The 24140-nt window shown below is 31.7% G+C and overlaps 2 protein-coding genes across 3 annotated transcripts; one reads left to right on the top strand and one right to left on the bottom strand.

Moving 5' to 3' along the window:
• On the bottom strand, positions 605-1962 carry LOC105158955. The gene is made up of 2 exons (XM_011075878.2): positions 1497-1962; positions 605-1385 (listed from the first exon to the last, which is right to left on the bottom strand). The coding sequence occupies exons 1-2, from the start codon at positions 1692-1694 to the stop codon at positions 1008-1010; spliced, it is 576 nt and encodes a 191-aa protein (XP_011074180.1). The 5' UTR covers positions 1695-1962; the 3' UTR covers positions 605-1007.
• On the top strand, positions 15877-19434 carry LOC105158954 (serine/arginine-rich splicing factor SC35). Of its 2 annotated transcripts, XR_002286780.1 has the most exons (10): positions 15877-16036; positions 16143-16221; positions 16542-16621; positions 16717-16783; positions 17007-17078; positions 17542-17748; positions 17837-18017; positions 18111-18181; positions 18478-18897; positions 19026-19434. XR_002286780.1 is itself a non-coding variant. In XM_011075876.2 (8 exons), exons 1-8 carry the CDS (start codon positions 15961-15963, stop codon positions 18114-18116), a joined length of 768 nt encoding a protein of 255 aa, XP_011074178.1. In that variant the 5' UTR covers positions 15877-15960; the 3' UTR covers positions 18117-18474. The 2 variants fall into 2 exon arrangements, 1 of the variants encoding a protein (XP_011074178.1); XM_011075876.2 differs by lacking the exons at positions 18478-18897; positions 19026-19434 and having other exon boundaries at positions 18111-18474.

Genomic DNA, 24140 nt, shown 5'->3' with positions numbered 1-24140 from the left:
CATGAGGGTGCCTATGGTTTCTTTTTTCTTTTCTTTTTTAAAAGCCGTCCGTGCCTAAGCAGGAGGTTTGGTGGACCCTTATTCGTTTATTAACATTTAAAAATAAAAGGAATATTTTAGTACAAGAATCGACTCAAAGCAGATAGAGTACTACTTTTTTTACAACGAGTAAAACATTAAATTTTACGGAGTACTACTTCATTACAACAAAATTTAAAAGAAGGACGTCCTAGCCTATCTATTGTAGCAAGACGGTTCAGACAGTCGGGGATGTAGGAAGCGAAGTCTTTTTCTCTTTGGTGCGCATGGCTTCCATAGCTAGCCAATCGGCGCCTTAGTTAACTTACTAAGTATGCAAAAGGCGGAAGGATTTGAATGCATGAGACAGATCAAATTTGGGGTATATTTATAATTACTTAGGAGTTGAGTTCGACTAGATATGACTTGAAAGAAAGACATGTCAGTTCTATGATTATATGATACTTTCCCGATTGAAGGTCGCTAACGTTAATTAGTCTTCTATGTGTTTATGACATATGTAAGAGTAAATATGTGGATGCGGATAATTCATTGCACATTTGTAATAATCAATGTGAAGCTAGAATAATAAACGAAAGCAACTCGCATAACGAGCTTCCTTGTAAGAGAAACCAAAGCTCTTTTTGTATCTTTGGCTCCTGGATGACAAAAGATCGATGATCACAATTTCATGGCCGCTGACAACAATTGAATCAGACGGTTTCATTTCGATCTTCTTACTCGCTCATACATAACGAGGGCCGACAAGATGGGGAGAAAACCAGTCATTCATACACACCATTGCAAAGCAAATTGAGAAATTACTAGTCTATTTCTCCTTTACATATAACTCATTATCACAATTTGCCACTAACTATACATACTCTGTTTTATTACACATTATGAAGCATCTCCCTCTCTTTATGACAACCTTTTTCTTTCTCAGATCCTCAAGAGAAGGCGCTGAGGCAAGTACAAGGTATATAACATCATCCCTCGACTTCTTGATCCAACGAGTGCATGAATTTGCAGTTAGGACATGCAGGGGTAGACTTGCACATCATCACCAACATGTAACACTTTTTGCACACTGCAGTTACCATCTCTTGTTGGTCCCCTTCAAACGTTAGCCACGAGGGCGATCTGGTAATAGCGCTAGAGATCATAACATGATCTTTCTGATGATAGATTGAGGTTGTACTAAAACCATGCTTCCTATTGCTGTCTACCACTTGATGAGATTGGCATGGTGGATTGAGTTCCAGATCCAAGCTCATGGGAGCTGGATTGTATGGATGTATGCTCAACTTTGGATCGTTTGAGGCCCTTTTACTAGTCTTTGTATTGTAGAAGAACATTTGCCCTGACTGCGTATGCAAGAGATATCTATCAGTCATCTCCATGTGTGAATTTATATGTAAGAATTCACACAAGAAATGGAAGTATGAATATTAAGAGTTTGACAATGGATGACACACCTTTATATCGAGATACTGTTGCCACTCAAGAGGACTTGGTGTCTGATTCTGGGAGTTGTAGTCGGAAATAGGCTTCATGCTCTTGATTTTCTCTGGCTTCTCAGAGATCCCATCTGCTGGAACATCATCCCATTTTCTTTTCTTTGACAATTGTTTTGAATCGGATAACACTCCTTCTGATGTTTGTAAAGACATCATGTTTGACAAACTCAAAGAGGGTTTGGTTGTAAGAATGGTTAAAATCTTGGGGAGGGTTTTATAGGGTTAGGAAGAAGCACTATGAGCGCGAGATACGTTTCTCTACTTTAGTAGAGACTGTGTCTGACACTCTCGATCCATCCAAGACCATTGGATTAAAATAGGTGGATCGTAGAAACACCACCCTTTATAATCTAATGGTCAGCAGTATACTAATACCATGATCCAGTGTAGGATGATGCCTACAGCCAAATGATTCATGCACACTCGAGTCACAGAAGAATTTTTCTATCAGATATATACAATCTACAAGGGAAACAGCCTTAAATGTGAAACTGAGAGGACCCATCTCTGCTATGTCTGTGAAATATTGAATTGAAGTTTGCTTCTCAATTAGTACATGGATCCAACTCTTTTCTTACAAGAGTAGATGTTTGATCCTATCCAACTCTACTTGGTAATAGAATGCATTATACATACATTAATGCAGCAGTTAACACTTAAAGACACCTGATCTTGATTGCACCAATCTTCACCTCCTTAATTAATGTCATGTACCATCATTTCCATTTAATGATCAACTAGGACAGTTGGTTTTTTAGGTTCCATGACTAATCACACTTTTCAAGAAAGACGTTGAGTTTGATTATACACTCGCCTCGATCATATTATGTCCGTAGAACAAAGTATTACGACGAAATATTTTTTGTGTACATGATTGTAACTAGTGTAGCCTCAGTTTGACTGTACCCACCAAATCGGGCAAAATTTGCACTTTTAGTCCCATAAGATGGGTTTCAACACTTTCCGTCCTCTGTTTTACAAAATTTTTAAAATTGTGTTGAATTCTTCCAATTTTGGGACCATTTTAAAAATTTATAAAGCAGAGAACTAAAAATTTGAACTCCTTATTCTACTGAACTAAAAGTGTAATTTCATCCACAAAATTGTGTAGTAAGTGATGTTGGCTATTCTTCTCAAAGTAGGAACAAAACATGTATTTTAGTTGAACTTATTTAACGGATTTTACAAGTTCATACGTTTTGCAAAATATATTTTTATGCATATAAAATGTTAGAACTAATTTTGAAACAAAATAAGATTATAAAGCAAATGTTAGTACTGATAAATTTGTAATTAGTATGCGGTTTAAGGTTTGAATTTAGGTAAGTAATCCGGTTTCTGGTCCTAAATCTCTCTTAAGTTCATCTATGGGCACAAGCTCGATGAAAACAACACTAGGAAGGCTTTGATTACTAACCTCTTAATTTTAAGTTCCTATGACGGTTTTTAAGGCGAAGTTCAAGAGAATAGCAAATGTAGAAAAAAAGTTATATCTAGTATTTGGAGGGCATGAGTTTATAAGCTCTATTGACTTGTACGACTCCTTCTGAACCGTCGATTTAAATCTGATTAGACGATTGAGGAGACAAGTACATTATCAAATTTGAGTTGATTTGAATTTGAGTCATACAAACGTGAAATGTGCATATCTAGGGCCATTTCTTCGATTAACATGATTTTTAGGGGCTTTATAATCATTTTTAAAAGGGTGGTCCCATATCAATACATTCAAACTAAAGAAACTATTTTACAAACTATTTCATACCTATTTAAGGAACTTACAAGCTCTCACCTCTTAATATCTTCTTTTGGATTCTATAGAAAAAAATTCTTACAAAGTGGAACTCAATAACTACTTTACAATATCTTATGAATTCCTAAAACTTATTTTTTTATATATACCTTATAAGATATTTTGAAAAACTTATAAATCAATCTCAAGACGTTGTCTGATTTGAACAAAATTTTTGACGACGAAAGTTCTTGAATAGTAAAGGGCAGTGAAGTGTTTAAGGGGAGGAAAGGGATTTTGGGGTGTCGGGTATTATTAACTCAATTTTCAAGTTTTACACTATTTCAACATTTTGAAAACTTATTTGTTTAATCCAATCCCATTGAAAACATTCATTTTTAACGAAAATTACAGTTTAAGTCTATTGAAAACACACTTCTCAAACCACTCTTTTAGACCTCATCATTACTTATGTCTTTAGTTATACATAGAATATAACACGACAACATTGACCTTTTAAAAAAGAAAAATAACATTATACTATATATTCAAAATTACAAGATCTATAAAATTCCTATATAACAAATCAAATCTAAACAAAATTATCATTTCCCACACCTATAAACCTAACTTTAGAAACATACAACTCAACTATATTTTATTTCTCATACAAAAACCAATAAAGTATTTCTATACCATTGAAAATTAGAAATAAAAATAAAAACAAAAACAAAGGGGGGCAGAAGTGTGTCATTAAATGGGAGTTGCAAACAGTTGAAGAGGGGGGTATGGATTCTTTAATAGGGCATTGATAGCTCCAACTCTACACAAACAAGCAAAGCTTTAAAGGCTGATTTCTGCACTCTCACACGCCCATTCAATTGAACCAAACCACTGTCCTATGATATCAAATATTTAGTCATACAAACCCATTCCTCTCAACTGTACAACCCCTTTAAGAACCTCACAACCCCACCCCTTACCTATTAAAATTCAACCATATTTTTGTGAGCTATGAATTCCCCCCCCCCCCCCCCCCCCCAACACCCACAAACATACATTTGATATGAAAATGTTAAATTACACTTTTTCTCAATTTTTTAAAAATTATACTTATATCCCTTTTGAAAATTCTCCATTTACAATTGATTTTCTTCTGTTAGGGTTTGAATGCAGATGTTGGCAAAAGAAAATAATAATTTTTTTTTAATTTTACCCTTCATTCAACATTCTATTAGTAATATTTTTATATCTGTAAGGGATAAATGTACTATATATGAGGTCAAAAGGATATATTTGTATTAAAATATTATTCACAAATTTTAGCCATTAGGTGTAAAGTAACTACTGATGAATGAAAAAATTAGTCATCTTTGGTGTTTCGGTTACTTGTTGTATAAGGGGTGAGGTTAACATCATTGTTGTATTTATTTCTTGAAAATATCTTGTCTGAATACTTCATCTAGTGCTTCAAGAAATATATGCAACAATTGTGTTCACCTCCCCCATATACGAAGCAAAAAAACTACAAAAGAGATAATTAATTTTTTATTCATATGTGGCTACTTTTTATCCAATAGCTATAATTTAAAAATAATATTTTATTAAAATTACTCCCTTTTGACTTTATGTATAGTACATTTACCCCCTTACAAATATAAAAAAATATTACTAGTGGAATGCTAAATAAAATTGGAAGTTTATGCAATTTTTGTTGATATCAGTATTTTCTATCCAAACACTAATGGGAGTAGGTCAACAGTAAAAGAGGGCGTGTAAGTGTAATATTTTTTGAGAAAAAGTGTAATCTTATATTTTTGGAGGTGGCCTACGGGTAATTAATCCTAAAATAAACTTTAGAGCTTTTAAAAGGTTAAATCTTGTTTTAAAAATAAGTACTTGGAGTGTTTTGAATAGAATAAAATCATAGAGTTTATAAGACACTATCAAGATAACTCTATAATTAAAACTGACGAGTTTGTTGAAATTTTAAAAGTAAATTACGAACTTCTTATATTTTACCTTCTTCTTTTATCATTTATTTTTATGTACTTATCAATTTAATTGAAACACAATTATTATTTTAATAAAAGCATATATCTAAAATTAAGAAACTGACTATATATTATCTTAATTTATTCTTTGATCCAGGTGCGGAATCAAAGTCGTCTTTAGAGTAGTCCGGGTTCGGAGATGTTTGAGAATTTGAGAAAGACAAGCAAATTATTAGACTTATTGGGAGGTCCCTAGCGAAACCCTCTTATACTTAAGTCAGTTCACGTGAGATCAAAAGAAAAGCGAAGAATACCTTGCTGAAATAATAATGATGTAACTTAATCGAAAATAGCTTTGAGATATTACGTATGTACTTGTACAGATCCACGTGTCATGATCTTGATCTTCCAAATACATGATAATTAATAATCATAGTTACGGGTCACTCGATCAGGTCGGGTCGAATTCGATGCAACCCAAGTTAAATAAAAAATATATATGAATCCTTATCCTGCAAGAGTAATTTGCTTTTTATTGAGAGTATTTTGATCTTTTTGTTACCATTGCGATAAAACCCCGTCATTATCCATAATTGTTCCATTTGGTGGCCAATACACAGTCACATAATATTACTACATACGAATCGTAGGGACACATTGTCTTACATGCATATAATAAATATGTTTTTATATTTTAAAATATATAAACATACAAATTATTATTTTTTTTTAAAAAAAAAGAGCCAACTTAAGGTATTAGATACAAAGAAAAAATTGGAGCAGTGGTGTTAAAAAGACATGGAGTCACTTTTGTTAAAAAAAAAGTAATTATAATTAATTTTAAATATGATCTTATCAGGAGTATAATTTTTATAGTTAAAAATTAATGCAACAATGTTATTAATCGTCATTTGAATATAAATAGTATTTTTTATGTAGATATATAATTTTTTTTATTCGTATTAAGTTTGTTAGGTGAATTAATTACATACTAAGTGTAATATATTCAAAATGCAATTGGTCGTTGTTTTTTTAAATTATATGACAAATATATTATATTTGTTATCTAAATATTAACTTAAATTTGACTAAAACTTGTCAGTGTTAGAATTTTTTCATATATAAATATATATGCATGCGTGTATCTACGTGCATGCACGAACACACTCACACAAACCTAGGAAGAGAGAGAAATCCTATGAAACAGGGGAGTGTTTTCATCTATTTAACATGTAATATAAATTTAATAAATAAAAAGCTATAAATAATTTAAAATTTAAATATAAAAATATATAATTGATAAATAATCTAAAATATAAAATTTTAGTAATGCATATAAATATTATTATTATATAAAAATAAATCTAAATTACATTATTAGCTAATTTATATAGAGAAATTGTGAATATTTTGGACACTACAAAAAAATTGAGTTTTCATTACACTATAAATGACCAAGACCTAAAAATTGTGGTAAATTAATACTATTAATCACGGTTAAATAAAATCAAAGTAAAAATTTAAACTTTTACCACATTAAGTAATATTCGTCATGGTTTTTAGCCACAATCAAAATATTTGTCATAGTTTTGGCCATGGTTAATGTTTTGACCATACTTGTAGAAACAACATCCGATGGCCGTTGCGAAGTCGTGGTTAATTTGTACTTGTTATGATTTTCTTTTTTGGCTATAAGAATTAACCGTGGCGAAAAATTATATTTTTACTAGTGGCGAAAAATATTTAGTACTTGTTATGCACTTATTTCAATTTAAATAAAAATAAAAACATGAACTTTCATGTGGCAAAATAAAATTAAAAAGGCCATTGAAATATGAGCATACATTTGGGATAAACGACCCGAAGTGATAATTAAGGTTGTCAATTGTGGTGGTTTATAATTTTCATCTCATCTCAATCAGAAAAAAAAAAATGAGATAGAATGGTTTGATTGGGCTGGTTTTTTTTTTTTGTTTTGTATGTAACTGGATGTAAGACAAAAAGTGTAAGAATATAAGGTTTGAATCAGGATTTTTCTATAATTATGATTTTTTGACAAAATTCAGCCCCAACACTTCATAAACCCTAATATGTATAGACTCGTTGTGATCATTCGATTATTTTGGTGTCTGACTGTGGTTCATGTGATATCATACAATTTGGAAAAATCTATAAATACTCGTCCCTCCATGCAGCATGTGTGACTTTTGCTACTTCATCATTCTTATTGTCTTCTATTAGATTTCTCTTACATCTACCCGACTTAGGCATCTAATGTAGTTCAAATAATGGGTTGTTTTGTAGGCTTTGCAGTTGAGAAAATCGAGTTGTATCTTACTCGTTAAAATTAACAATCACCTAAATTCACTCTTAAAGAAGTTAACGCAATCTTTGGTATAACATATCTGCAGATGGAATAAATTGGAGGAACAAACACGGCCTTAGTAAGTCCACCTGCCCTCACTAACTCGCCTTCAATTGCTTTAAATGCAGAATTGAAGGGGGGAGCATTAAAACACCTCCACTCTAACCATAGCCTTTCTGCCTTTGATTAAATGACTTCAACCCACCCCCTCTTCCCTTCATTTATGCAACACACACACATACCCAAGTGGGTGTCTGTGTGTTCTTGAAAAAAAAATAATAATTAAGTATTCACAATCAATTAATTGGAAGTTAATTCATGCTCGTTGGGTGGACCTCCTTTCAGATGTTCTCATTTGCAATCAACTGAAAAATAGCCATACAAACCAAATTGTGACACATTAAATGTGTGTGCAAGATATATGAATTTAATTAATAATTTTTGACATGCACGTCGTATTTTGATTTTCTTTTTAAATTAAATAAAGGATAAATACCATAGTTGGTCGCTTTTTAGTGTTTAGAATTCATGTTAATATCATGCTAGCAATCACTAAATCTTAGATTTTGTTGCAAGTTAGTCACTCTGACCATTTTTCGATAAAAATATAGCTGAACTTTTTCGCTCTCTTCACTTTGTTGCGTTAAGTTTTCAAAAATGCGATATTGGTCCTTATTTTGTGGGAGAAAGACTGCAATTTTTCACTTGAAATGCTGGTTATTTAAAGGATGTTCCCTTGATGACCAATAACACATGCAGAGTAAGAAAAAGTGCAAGTGCGAGTTATTGTTCATACTTTCTAGCAATTTGGCAAAATTACTGTGCTCTTGGATTGATGCAAACCCAATGCGAAGGTTTTCTTGGTTGCAAAAATGCTTCTTTATCATATTTTTCATGTTAGTTTTTTTATTGTGAAAAATATGGACGGCATCTAAGAGCATCATAATTTGGTCAAATTGTCGTAAAAATATGTAACAATAATCAATTTTTCAGCTTTATGTTGGCCACCAAGGTACCAACTACCAATCCTTAAAGAAGCATCAACGACCAGCATTTTGGGTGGTAGCTACAATATTTTTCCTGTTCAAAATAAGAAAATCAGATATTTTTTAAAATTTAAAAAACTAAAGTGAAAAAAGTAAAAAAAGAATTCATAATCTACCTACATTTTGGTCGTGAAGTGGTCGTAACAACTAATTTGAAACAAAATCCAAAGTTTTGGGATTCTAGGTTAAGGAAACAAAGACGAGGGATTAAAGTGATTATAAATAAAAAATTAAAGAATTGATTATGATATTTACCCTTAAATTATAAGAGAGTTAATTTAGTTCGTGCATATAATTCAGATCAAGAAAGTTATTCTACACCGCTTAATCTTAATAATATAGTATATATGTAAATTTGGTACTCATCTGGTTATGAAAACATGGGTTTGGTGTAACAATGATACATAAATTATTTGAATTGCATTATCAATAGGGATAGAGTTTGGTGTAATTATATATAAACTTTTTATGATTAGTATTCCTTATGTTTGTCTCCGTCAAACAGTTAGACCCATTCGTTAGTCAAAATTTACTAAATTTTACTGATGTTAGCAAAAATATTGAATGAAAAATTATATTTACCCTAAATTAACTTGTTACTGACTAATTGCAGCGCAAACAAATCTTTTTTCTAATCAAACTATCTTTAAGCATCTTCACACTCTAATGCATGTGCAAATATATATATTTTCACCCTTATAAAGGTAATTTGACAAGAAAAATTTGTTTGACCTGCAATAAGTCGGTAATAAATTAATTGGAAGTAAATATAATTTTATTTTTTGCTAATATCAGCAAATTCGACGAATTTTGATTAACTAATGGATCTATTTGATATATAAAAATAAATATTAGGGGTACTAGATATAATTTTTAAAATCGCAAAAAATTTACGTGTAATTATACCAAATCTAACGAAAGAACAGTGTAATCATCCCTTATTAATAATTAGTGTCATATTTACAATTTAGTGATAATTCAACTTATGGTAATATTGTATTTTCTTCATTGGGTTGTTTACTATATATACCCCTAATTGTTTATCATAACAACTTTATATTTAATATACTTTTGTATCACTAGTTACTACAAGTAATAATGAAATTGTGAGCACCATTACCATATACCAAAACACAAATAATCTGACATTTAATTTGTATAATCAGTGATAATATTCATACAATCACTAATTTTTTTTCTCTGGCAATACGTACTTAAAATCCTGTTAAAAGAAAATCTTCTTAAAAAAGTGTCAGCAAACATTTCCATACTCGTGAATTCAGACGTATTGAAAAAAATTACAAGAATAAGTTAAATCCATATATAAGTGAGGTTCGATTCCAAAAATTGTGTATTAATGTACTTGCACAATAAATTTTTTAGGACACCTAAAACGGTCCAATCATACATTGATAGACTATTGACAACGTATTTCAGCAAAGTTTCAAATGCCTAGAGACCGATCCCTATTTTTTTTGTATTAATATGTATATATATATATATATATATATATATGACGTGGGTGCTTGGAGCACCCTAGCCCACTACATAACCAAGTAGTTCAAGAAAGAGGATGGCGGCCCTAGCCATAGTCAAGGTCAAGAAGTCATTTGGCCCAAAAATCTGAACACATGGCAGCCCACACTCCAATATGTGTCCAGTTAGGCCTCTGTTCTAGATGGCATCAAACACCTCGGACCATATTGACTCGAGCAGGCCCACGTAAGTAAAGAAGGATTCTCTGACAAAGCAGACTCATTGAAGGCACGAGATCTTACAAGACAAATAGGACTCCTACTAAAACACATCCCCCACCGATAAGGGAGGCCTTATCCCCTATCTAACCAACTTCTGCAAATTTCTTTGAGTAAGCCAAACTCCCTGCAGAGGGGGCGCTACCTCTATAAATACAAATTTAGTCCCTCCATGCGATGGACGGTTCTCTCGCTCTAAGCAGCTTCTAAGCATGCTACAAGTATACTACTATGTGTTCTTGCATTATTAATCAACATTCTTCACCATAACTCAATTCCATTCAAATTTATTTATTTTTCTGACTTATTATGAATTAAATACTAATTTGGGAGCAGTGTGCTAATATATTTTTTTATAGGTTTCCTCTCTGAAGCCCGCATATGTCTGGCCCAAACTCCGAATGATATTTCATATCTATTAAACTCGTACTATTTTTGCCCGCATCAATATATATATTGTTTTTTAAGGTAAGCCCGTTGTTTGGTCAAATAATGGAAATTAAATTGCAAGCATGAAAATAGACCAAACTCCTAAGTCAATAAAACCAATAATATTTGTAGTGAAACAAATCATTAATTGAAAGGGTATAAATAAATGGTCAAATAGCAATTTCTTGTCCATTTAATACATGTACTAGTTTATGCCAAACAGAAACATATGGTCCCAATTTTTCAGAGTAAATTTGTGGCCCTACTTCTTGTTGGTGGCTGGTGGGTGCAATTCTTTCCTCTCCATGCAACTCTAGATACACATTTTGAAATTAAAAAAATACAAACAACTCTTTTCATTTTTTACTATTAGGTTAAAACATCATTGATGGTTTATCTGTGCGCTTCATTTTTATAGTTTATTTAATTTCTCTTTCTAAATTTATTCTAACAATAAGAAGAACTAAACTTCGGTAAGTACTTATATAAATGTTTTTATAATATTAAATATTTAAAAAATCAGAAAATTAATTAATTTTTTAATTATTTCAAAAAAAATTATTTATTAAATCTTCAAGAATATTCATTTGACTAACTTCATATTATCTTTTTATTTTCCACTTTAATTATCAATGATGATGCTTAGACAGCTCGTTCTATATTTTCATATTTATAGTTGCTTTTTACTTTTCTCAAATATTTACGTTATTCTTCCTTTAAAATTTGCAAGAAAACTATGACCCTAACCCTTCTTGATTTTAAATTTTTGATCTAAAACTATATATATTGTGAAAAAATCGATTATGTATTTTTTTCTCGATAAGATTCACTTTACAACTGTAGTATTTAATACATTTAAACTCAAATACTAATTCGATAAATCGATAATTCTAAAAATCAACAAATACATTTAAAGTAATATCTCGTACCCACAATTTGACCTCTCTACTGTGGATATTGAATAATAAAAATTAGAGTATTAAATAGTAGTTGGGGAAGTAAAATGAGAGGTGCATATGGTCCAACTAGAACAGAAAATAAGCCCAATTGCAGCAGCCCGACCCATCACTATAAAAGGGACAACTTTGAACATTTCTCTGGGCTGGTGTATCGTTGGGCTAATAGATAAATCAATTTCATTATTTTAAAAGAATAAAATGCAATTTACCTCCTGTAATATAAAATATAAATAAAAAAAATTCTATAAAAAATTAACAAATTATCCTATATATTACTTTATTTTTTAAAATATAGTGGGTAATTTGCAAAAAAAATTACAATAATTTTTTTACTCATTTCTCATATCAAAAGGGGATAAATTGCATTTAATCTTTTTGGAAATAATATCAAATATTTAAGATGACAGTAAAGAAAAACTAACATCACTCTTATCCTAAGACAAATACTGACGGTATATCATATTCATCATTTAAGTAAAAAAATTATTTTTAGGAGCAAATTTTAAAATATAAGGATCATAGTTCATTATAAAAAAAGTGAGTTTTTTTTTTCCCCTTGAATTTCATCTCTCTTGTCCTCGACATGTTAATTATAATATACCTCAACCATTCGTCCGCCACTTTGTTTTCTATGTGCATACTATATGCGGTGGGAAAGAATTTTTCGCAACGACTCTAACCATATGATTTTTTGTGGCAAAATAATACATTATGACTATGGAAAAGGCAATAGAAGTTACAACAACTTAGGCAAAAATCGCATAGTATCTTTCAAGCACACATAACAAGAAATCAAGAATTTTTCCAAAATGCTTTTACAACAAACAAGCATGCTTTGATTCAAAAATGAAAGTAAGACATGAAGCTTGTAACATTTCATTAATAATGACCCATTTCAAGCAATGAAAACAGGACGTGTACTTAGAACCATTAAAACATCAAATAAAAGCATGTTATATATACATAAATATATAGCAGGAGATGCAAATACTTAGCAAGAAGAGAGGATATACGAAGAATAGAGAGCATGCGTATGAAGAGAGTAGACGTTAATGGATAAAGAGACGGATGAGGGAGGAACTTGGTGTGGCTGAATGATAAACATTTACCAAGCTCCCATCCCATCAAATCAATGAGGGGATTAATCACTATCTAATCCTCTAATTCTTCTCTTCAAATTAATATTCTCTAGATTTTGATATCAAAAGTAAATCTTTTTAGACTTAAATTTGAATTTTTATAATGTTAAACGGTACAGTCTTGACTTATTTGTCACTTGGATCTTCTTGAAAATATATCTAGATATTTATAACGTTAATTCGAAACCTTAACGCTTGTACTCTCGAATTAAATGCTATAATTTATGATGTCCCTTCAACGAACGACTCAATCTCTGCCTTGAGCGCTTTGAATACTATTGAGGAACTTCGTAAAGGGAATTATTTGGACTTCTTCTCTTGTTTCGCTCTTCATTATTTATGTCTCTGTGTCTTATATGAGACACAATGACTCATTTATGTAGGTGTCAAAGAGGTAGAGTTGTGATATACTTAAACATTTTTTGAATTATCTCTTTAATATTTGTATTTTTTAAAGAGATAAATATCGCAAATATTTGTCTGTCTTGATTTGATTGGAACCTATATGCAGTTGCTCCACGTGGCGACGTCTGATTAGCTAAAATCTTTGACTGCTAAGTATTATTTAATTGATCGAAATACTTTATTCTGACACTTTTTAACCATTAATTTGATGACAAAATATATATTAAAATATCAATTAAAGAATTAATTTAGTTAATTTCAAAATATAAATAGAAAAAAATATAACTGATACTTAATATTATTTTACACTTGTCATCATTCAATTCGGTGAAATTTTACTTGTCTACAGGCCTTTTTTCAATTTAGTTTCATTTGTTATAATTTTTCTCATATTATACATCCCATAAGTCAGAAATTTTCTCATTTTAGTCCTTATGTGTTTTCATCTAATAATATTGTTAATTAAAACACATACTGGACTAACGGCCAAGTGATGGAAAGTAACGTGAGGACTGAAAATGAGAATTTTATAACTTATATGATGAAATGTGAGAAAATCATAACAAAACTGAGTATTTGCGAGAGTTTTGAAAAAGTGTTTTTCAACTTTTAAAGCACTTCTAAAGTATTTTGGCCAAAAGTTAGAACCACCTCGGGGGTGCTTTTAGCTGTTTTAATTTTCTTATAAATAAATTCAACTTTATTTTGATTATTTTACCCTCAATATAATAATCTTAGTTCATCTTTACCATTTTTAATTTGTTTTAGAATTGCGAATTCAAAATTGATATTGAAATTTTTAAATAATTTAAATGATCGAACAATAATCAAATTTACGTTTTACCATATTCAATATTTTAGAATTTTTATATTTAATGTGCTAATTATCTAATTATATTATTCATATATCATTAAAAAAAATAAATTAAATGATTGTGATTAATTAATAAAATAATATTTTCTTAATCATCTCAGTTTGAGTTATTGAGTATGAATCAATAATTGGCATTACTTAATGGAAGTATTATTAAGTCAAATATTCAAATTCTATTACTATTCTCAAAATATTAATATAAAATTTACGAATCGAAATAAACTTTATTATTTTCATGAAATTTATTATTGACAAATAACAAGTATAAATATAACAAAATTGACACGTGAAGACAACGTGGTGTTTAATCAAATAAATTTATTTTAAAAATGATTTTTTTTCAAATATTATTCAATTTAATTTAAAAAAAAAATCTGACGAAAAAAGGTTCAGCGAAAAGCCTTTCTACAATGTCCAAAATAGTGCCAAAAAAAAAAAAAAAAAACCCAGACACCTGTGTGTCTTACACGCGCCCTCCATGCAATTTTTCATGATTTTTTTTTATAATAAATTTTATTTTACACCTTTATTTATCAATTATTGGATTTTATTTGTCACAAATAAACGGTTGAAATTTTATATGACATCGAATCAATGGTTCTTCAATTATCTATATTATATAATCAACAATCCAAATTTAAATAAAATTGAATGGTCTATATTTGATTGAAGGTTCAGATGTAACATAAATTATCAAAACTCTATAATTTTAACGGTTGTCTAATAATTACCCCAATTCGTTAGATTGCTATTTATTTTTTATGGTGAACTTACCAAAATGCACTTGTGGACTAAGAACTATAATTTTATCTAATTTTTAATTTTTTTTATGGACAAGTAGATAATTTTTTTCATCCACCCCGTCCGAATTATTTTTATAAGCTTTTTATTTTTTCTTAAAAAAAATACAGTAAAGACAGAGTCGTTCTTTTTTTGGGTTTGATAACTAGGGTCGGATACCCGAAATTTCGGATAGCTATTTTATTCCAACTTGAAGTTTGCGGATATACGATAGTCGAGTGTATCGGACACCCAATTTTAGTTTATTAAATATCTTTCACTTTCTTTTTATAATATTTTAGGGTTTGTAAAAATATCAATTGCAAAAACAAGAGAAAAATAACATAATATTTGAAAAGGATCTTTTGTTAAAGAAGAAAAGAACAGAAGAAAGATTTGAAGGAAGGAGAAATTTTTTTTTATTTTTTTTAAATATCAGGTATTCAATCGGATAATTCGGATATGACTGTCCTACCCAAAACCCAATCCAACTTTTAGACAATCAAACAATTAATTTATTGATCATGCCAATAAATGAATACTGCGACAAAATAACCAAATAATGCCCTAATTAAACACTTGATGTACAAACATTTAATTTTAACAAAATCTAAAATATTAATGTATCAAAATACAAACACATATTTCTTTTTAATAATTTACACTCATTACGATAATATTTGAGCTTTAACCACTTGAAATTATGTGTAATATAAAATGATTCATAGTTGATACATAGATTGCTCCACGGGGCATGAGCCGCGATCACTTGAGCGCCAGGTCAAATTTCAAGCTAGCTAAGTAAGGGTAATATTGTCCGAACAAATCACCTCCGGAATTATCTAGTGACTTCTGGCTTTAAAATAGAAAAGAAGAGAAGCCTTACATTCCAAACCCTAGAAACCTGAAAACCTACTAGTTCCTCTCTCTTCGCACGCCAGAACGATGTCGCACTTTGGAAGATCTGGGCCGCCGGACATCAGAGACACCTACTCCCTCCTCGTCCTCAACATTACTTTCCGTAATTGCTCGTCTACTCATCTTTGATTTCCCTAGTTTTTCAATTGTTGATATTTTTTTTTTCTGCGTTTGTTTTACGTTTTTTCGATTGTGAATGCCCTTTTCAGGTACGACGGCAGACGACCTCTTTCCCCTCTTTGATAAGTATGGAAAAGTGGTTGATGTGTTTATCCCCAGAGACCGGAGGTGTGTGATTAGATTCTTGTGTCTATGCATTGGTGTGTTTTCTGTGTGCGCATCGAGGGATATAAGTTGGCCGGTTTGTTTTGCGCTCGCAAGAATTGGACTCCGTGAGGTTTTGTTGTGGTGGATTAAATATTGTTTTGAGTAGTTAGGTTTCAAATGGGATTTTTGCGTTATTCCGTTGTGGTTTTGAAATTGAAAAAGTGCTCCAAATGTGAGAATTCAATTTTTCCTTCTAGTCTTTTTTTTTCCCCACTGTGTTGATTATGTGTTTTCTTTCTTTTATTACTCTGAGGTGCTGTATGTGATTCTTTTAACTGTAGGACTGGAGATTCCAGGGGCTTTGCTTTTGTAAGGTACAAGTATCAAGATGAGGCTCAAAAGGCTGTTGAAAAGCTAGATGGTGAGTTGTGGGAAAAATTTAAATGGTTATCTTAAAAAATGAATGCAAGTTTATTTGTTTTTATGTTCCAATAATTGTTTTGGTGAAAAATGCAGGAAGAGTTGTTGATGGGAGAGAAATAATGGTACAATTCGCAAAATATGGCCCCAATGCTGAACGAATGTAAGTTGGTCCACTATCTTATCTTACTAGTTTTGCAATTTTGGGCTGCATTGTGTTTGGTGGAGTTACATTGTGGATGTATTGGCTAATCTTGATGTACGTATGAAGTGTGTTTCATGAGTTCTACATATTTCATGCTTAGATATATCGAAGTTTTAAGGAGATTTCTAGTATTATTATGAAAAATCTAGTTTTGACAAATTTAAGTGGTTTGTGTAATCAGTCACAAAGGGAGAATTGAAGAACCTGTTTACCGGGCCAGAGGAAGGTCAAGAAGCCGCAGTCCTCGACCAAGGTAAGATATGCTGCTTTTATGCTTGCTGAAAGTTGTGATTTGCAGCATAAATAATAGGTACTTGGGCTGCAAGAGTGCTGACATCAATGTGTTTTAAGTTCTTTTTGTTTATGTTATAAATATTTGTTCAATTAAGTTAGAATGTACAAGCCACATCTTGATTTACGGTAACTTCATTTTGTATTTCTTCCTACACTTGCATGTCTCTGACAATTTTTATGCTGTAACCGATCTGGAACTTATCTTGGAGATGCATTCATCTATTGTTCGATGTACAATTACTTGCCAACTCAATTATCATCCGTGGAAGCAAAAGGAAGAAAGTTGGGTTTTGTTCCACTGTTGTTAAGCTTGAAACTTAGTTTCATGCTTATGAATGTATTTCTCTTTCCTGCTTATGATTGTTAATTAATCACATTTGCTCTGAGAAAGAAGATGAATTTATGTACACGAGTTATTTCAGGGACAGGGATCACAGGAGGAGAAGCCGCAGTAGAAGCAGAGGTAGATATGAACGTGAACGTCATCGTGGTAGGGACAGGGATTCTCGTAACCGGAGCAGGAGCAGGTCTCGAAGCCGCAGCCGCAGTGGGAGTCCTGGTTATCGCAGAGAACGTGGTAGAGGCAAATATGATGATGAGCGGCGGAGACGAAGCCGGTCTTATGGAAGGTATGTATTTAATATCATCATAGATATGTTTGAGTGACATCAGTTATTGGTTTTTAGTGAGTTCTAATTATGCTTTCGGTGTTGACAGTGCTTCTCCTGCTCGACGAAGTCCTAGTCCTCGGAGAAGCCCAACTCCAAACAAATCACCTCCTTCCAGGGGTGAAAGTCCAGATGTTCGTAATCACAAAGATCGGTCACCTACCCCTAAGAGTGTCTCTCCTCGCGGCCGTCGCGATTCTCGGAGTCCATCTCCACGTTCTGAGGCTGAAGTATGTACTTGATCTCACTCTCATTATTGGCTTGGTCTAGTATTCTTCACAATGACATGTTGGATCTTTTCCTTTTTTCTCTTCTCCCCCCAGGAATGAAGGATGGTACCGCTGCTGGATGGATTTTGCTACCATGCTGTTTGTGGCAGCATATGCCTTCTCGAGTAACTTGATCTATCTTGTTATTCTCTACGTAGTAGTTCACATGAGTGATTTTGCTGAGATCATTGCAAATTGAACTCCTTCCCGTTGTACCAGATCCACTGTGATGTTTAGTTTCATAGTTGCACTCAACTTTTAATGTCTTGGTACCAGTCTAAACTCTTACCTTTCCTAGGTGGATTGAGTATTAGTCTGTCGTCCTACTTGTCCCTTCAGAATTAAGTTTCTTGTTGTTACTTAATCTGAATGTATATCATTGAATATTTCACTCATGTGAACCTTTACATGCCTTCTATAGTTTGTGTTCGTGAGGAGTAGTTGTTGCTGATTGACAAGATGATGCAGCAGCTATTGATGCTGTTTTTAGAATGATGCAGTAGCTGCTGATGCTGCTTTTATTTAGCTGTTGATTGTTATAATTGCTTGCTGGTGACGATCTGAGGTTTCTTTACAAATTTCCGACCTGGCATTATCGGTAAGGAAAAGACTAGCATGTTATTCTTGAATCACATTGAAATTCTGATATCACCTGAAAGTCCTAATCTCTCCTTACTGTGATTTTGGGAAATAAATCTGATTTTCACGAGCGATCACTTGAGGTTGCTGGTGTCCATATAAAGTGTAGCTGGTGCTGTTGATGAATAGATTTTCTGTTTGCTGATAATGTTTTGAGGCCACATCTGAGATGTTTGCCACTGTAACTGTGAGCTTGGGGGTGGTAAGATATCAACTGGCTTAATGCAATTGGTTGTGTTTTTTTTGGCTCCATGTCTGTGTTTAGAATTTTGTTCATCAGTTGGAAAGCTTATCTAGTTGTAAGCTGATATCAATTACACTATGTTACAGCACATGAGATCGTGTCTGTAGCTGTGACGCAATAGCCGATATTCTTGTAGATTGGTTGTTGCTGTACTTGCTGATAGCTATAGAACTGATGCTGCCACTTTTGATGAATGGTTTTGGTAGCTGTGTTGCAGTTGGATGCATGGACGTGCTTTATTGATTTACGTACAAGTATCTCGTTGATGTCCAACTGAAGTCTGGATCTCCTTTTCCACTAACCCCTAGTGTCCCTTCCAACCCAATTTGTTCCCTTGCACTCCTTACATTTTCGTGTGTTTCCATTTTGTTCCATGGTAAGTTGTGCTAGTTGATGCCATGTCTGCTTTATTTGACTTCTGTATGATGATGATGATGACGATGACGAATCTCTTATTTCCCAACTTATGATGACCCATGATGCTTTTACTGCTAATTTCCAACTTAAATCTTTATTAGATTTCATTGTCGGTCTAGTTTAGATCATTGCTTTGCCTGCAGATTGATCTTCATTCTGGTTCTGTTTGGTGTTTATCTTCTTGTGAACTTTCTAATTAAATTGATTAATTTGTAAACGTCATTGTTAGCCCGTTTGTTTTGAGTATTGTTTTTACACGATTTAGATTGAGCTCGGCGTGGACTTCTATCTGGGTCATGTTTTACAGGTTCAGTTGCTTGTAGGACTGGATTTATGTAATAGATATATGTAGGTGCTAGTCTACCAGCTATGATACTTGGTTATTTATAGGTTATGCACGTATTTGCCCCTCCATCAAAATCCAAAATGACAGAAAAATAAAGGTTTGGGAGTCCAGCCCCACGGATGCATTTCAATGTGAATCATCCCGGGCTTTTCTTAGCAAAACCTCTCATTCCTTACCATGTGTTTCTGTTTGGGGGGGAGTCAACTTGGTGATACGAATTCTGGGTCGTTTGTTTGCACCTTACGCCTGAAGTTTCCTGCTACGGGCCGGCTCAGACCTGCCAGCTCGGGCATGTCTTCAGGATAGAGGAAGGTGTTGGGTTTAGATTTTTGATGCGAGTGGAATTAGTGTTTTGAAACTGGACCGATGGTTGGGCCAGATAACAATCGGGTGGTTCCGATCGCTCGCACCCAATTGAAAAAAATTAGTTGATTTTGGATATATTATATACATGAATATATATATGATATATATATATTTGTAGCATATTAGTATATTGTATATCAATTGATTAAATAAATATATCTTATGGCAATATGTAGAGACAGCACAATCCATAAACAGATCCAATCTATAATAATTTAAACATTTCAAACAAATTTTTCGGAAGAAGCAAATTAGATAAAAAATTGAGCTAACAAAAAGTTAAAATTTAAAGTTTTGATCTTCACGAATTCAAAATTTGAGTGATTTGTTGTTTTCCATTTTTATTCAAATAATATGGCCTTCATATAATTCCTGTTTAATAAAAAGTTCAAAAAAGAAAGAAAAAGCTCGGAGAAAAGGAGAATTTGGTGGGAGGGAGAAAAACTTTTCGAAGTGACTTAGTATCGGACATAGGCACTGTAGATTACAAATCGGGAGATCAAGTTTATTGTCCCAAATTAGAAACACTTCAGGTTATAAATAAGAAATAGTTTAACCAAGCTATTCCTGTGCATAAGTTAAGTTGAATTACTTGAGAATTGTAGAATGAGTTTCGTATCACACATACATGGGCATGATGGAATAATGAAATGTATGATATTTTATTTGTTGGTTAACAGGGTGTTTGGCTATGTTTAAAAGCTACTCAGAACATCTCGTAAGACACCAAGGGGTATTCATTTTAATAGTTTCTGGGATTACTTGGTTAGACGGTAGAGAGAACGTTCTACCCTCCAAAAACCATGCACGTGAAATTGTGGTTTAATTTCCAACTCATTTTATTTAACTGCTACTTGCGGAAGCTGCTGGTTGAGTGTTAACTAATTTTGTTTTTCTTCCTCTAAGCGGAATGAATTGTCTTGCGCATTTCCTCCAAATTTGTTTTTCCAGAATGGGGTATGTATTTCTCGTTTCTAGTCATGGAAAATTTAATGTTTCGTCATTTTTTGGGAATAAAAAGAATATTGCTTTAGATTTTAAATCCTGACTTTTGGGTAAGGCAGAAATTCACATGGATTTGATAAAGGCGATCGAGTCTGATAGAGATGTGGTGGAAGGATTATTTTTTGGCAGTTGGACGCTCTTGATCTTTTGAGAAGGTAGGGAGTTCGTACTCAGGTTCATGGAATCCCAACGAGGTGGTTGACGAGATATTCTCCTATTATTGAGTTTTTTTGGCTAAGATTTGATTTTAGGATAAGGACACCTTCGCCCTTCTCCTACAAGTGCTACATGTCCATATTGAGACAGTGGGTCCTTATCTCATGTTGTGGGGCGTTCTGATGTGGCTTATGTCGATGCCTTTTGTGCCGGATACCATGTGGTATGGCTTCTTCGGTTTTTTATGGGTTTGTGGAGACTTCTTGGATTTGGCCCACTTGAGTTTCCTTTGATAAATTTACCCTTTAGGGGAGCTTCGGCCTTTACTTAGACCGGGTTTCTTGGCCCTTTAGGCTTCTTAGGCCTTATTCTATTTTTGGTTTTTTTTTTCCCCTCTTTTTATTGAGTCATTTGAACTTCTTTGGAACAATTCATTTTTATGGTTGTTATTTACTTTCTAAAATGTCCATTTGGGAACTCATTGTTTCAAACTGTGCATTCGGAAACAACCTAAATAGACAGACGGGCAATAGATCCATCTTACAATTAGTTTCTAGCGCACATAACTTGAACGAGTCCCAGGTTTAATAATTGACGTACCATAAATATGTGCATGCATACATGCTTTCTTACGAAGCTTGTAAGGCGATAAATAGCGCCTAAAAGATTTATTCAGCTTATTGATAAAAGAAAAATACAAAATATAAGATAATTATACCATCATCTTTGAAATTTAATGCGATAACACATACACTATATTTGGTTTCATTTTCAGAAAACTTTCGAGACAAGACAAAACACATCTAATGTTTGCTTCTTTGTTCTTACACCTTGTTTGTGTGTTTTATTATTTTTGGACTTTCTATATATAATATGTATATATACAAACTTATATATAAATATAATATAAAATAAATATGATTTGAAAATAAATAGTAAGTTTTGTCTAAAAAAGATACAACATTAAACATACAATATTTATATGTATACATATTTATATATAAAAATACATAGAAGAGATATTATTTGACGATAAACAGTGTTTTTTGTCTCTCAAATCTTAACAACAAACATAAATCATTTATTTTAAATTATCTTTAAAAACAAATACAAACATACCTCCAACATACACTTATTTATCTTTATTTCTTTTTCTATCTCCAAAAAGTACTCCAAAAATAAAATCAAACATAATGATAGGTTCTTTGTAACTTGAAAAAGTATATGTAGTTTCTCTATACTTGTTTTTATCCAATAAATAGATCTATTTATTAGTAATTTCAAATAGAAAAAGTTGAAAAAGAACTTATAATTATTCTTAATCAATTTATAAATTTGTTGTAAGTTAAATCAATTATTTTCGACTAAATTATCCTTATAAAGAAAAAAAGTATACCTTTATAAGATAATTTGATTAAAAAAATATATATTTCACCTACGAATTGGAATAGCGATGTGATGGTATACAATATTGGGATGGGTGCAGGGAGCATGCACCCCTCCCATGATTGCTCCGCTCCAAACGCCATCAAACAAATACATCAGTTAATCTCTCTCATGGACATCGTGGTGGTGATGGGTCCCTTAATTAATTCTTTCAGTGAGGTTTATTTTTCTTCTCCCACATAAAATAAAATAAAAGCCCATCATTCCTCACCTAATTCAGGTATGTATGTTCCGTGTGTCACGAGTTTTTCCACCTACTTCACTAAATTATTAATTAAATTAAATCAAATTAAATTAATTATATAATAAATTTGTTTGTTTAGAATTGTAAATTAAATAAGTTCTTGCATTTGATATTGATCTTAATTATATTGATATTGGTTGCATCCTTGTAATTTATCACTGTTTTTAATTGTATTTTATATAATAGTTGAATCGCTATATTATTAAAGATAAAATATTAAATAAAAATGTTCACTGTTCACTGTATTTCATAAACAATTATGACATTGGTCTTTAATAACCGATCTCAAATATAAGTTGATTATTTAGTTGAATTGATATTACATTTCATCGTTGCAGGAGTTTATTAATTTCAACCTCAAAATTGGGGTTTTTGTAAGAGCTTATATGTTTTTCCCAAAAGTAATTTTAGGTTTGAAAAATTGAATAAGTGACTAAAATATAAATAAGTTTCCAGCGTTTTAAATAGAAAAGAGTCAATATAGAAGTGTTTAATAGAAAAATTCTTGTATTATTATCTTATTTACAAATAACTACCGTTACTACCTTGTATGTTGATAGATTTTAGGATAATTATATTTAGACCCCTTTATTTATAATTTATTTATACAAACTAACTCTATTTTTTACATAATTATAGAAATTATCTATGACAGTCAAAAAATAAAATTAGTTTGTGTAATATTGTTGACGCTTTTAGGAGGTGTATGTTTACATATATGATGTTGACGTTTTCTTTTTATGTACTTGTAATTTTTCAAAAGTATGAAAAATTTATATAAAATAGACCATAGAATAAGAGAATATAGATTACTTATCCATACATTTCTTTCATTATTTGGATGGAGTGATTTAAAAATAAACAAGAAATGGTTAAGGCGAAAAAATCATTAAATTCTTTTGACTTATACATAAAAACGTTTTAAACTGTAATTGACTTACAATTTTTAGCTTAATTTAAGTATAATCAAAATATATATTTTCCAACACATTCATTCAACTTAATTTAAATTATAATTTGAAAAATACTTAATTTAATTATTGGCAAACAGCCTCTTATTAAACCAAAAACTCAAAAATTCAAGTGAAGATCGAAACAAGAATTATTGCAATTGGGTCTGACTGCGATATGAACTAAAGTTGGTTCATAGTCAAACATGTAATAACAAAACTCGAATCCCCATGTCGCTTTCTCTCTAGTCATAAAAATTAGAAAACGCGA

The sequence above is a fragment of the Sesamum indicum genome, linkage group LG3 (genome assembly GCF_000512975.1).
Source record: "Sesamum indicum cultivar Zhongzhi No. 13 linkage group LG3, S_indicum_v1.0, whole genome shotgun sequence".
NCBI lineage: Eukaryota > Viridiplantae > Streptophyta > Magnoliopsida > Lamiales > Pedaliaceae > Sesamum > Sesamum indicum.
The sequence above is the reverse complement of the archived record's forward strand: the minus strand, read 5'-3'. Positions and strand labels throughout refer to the sequence as shown.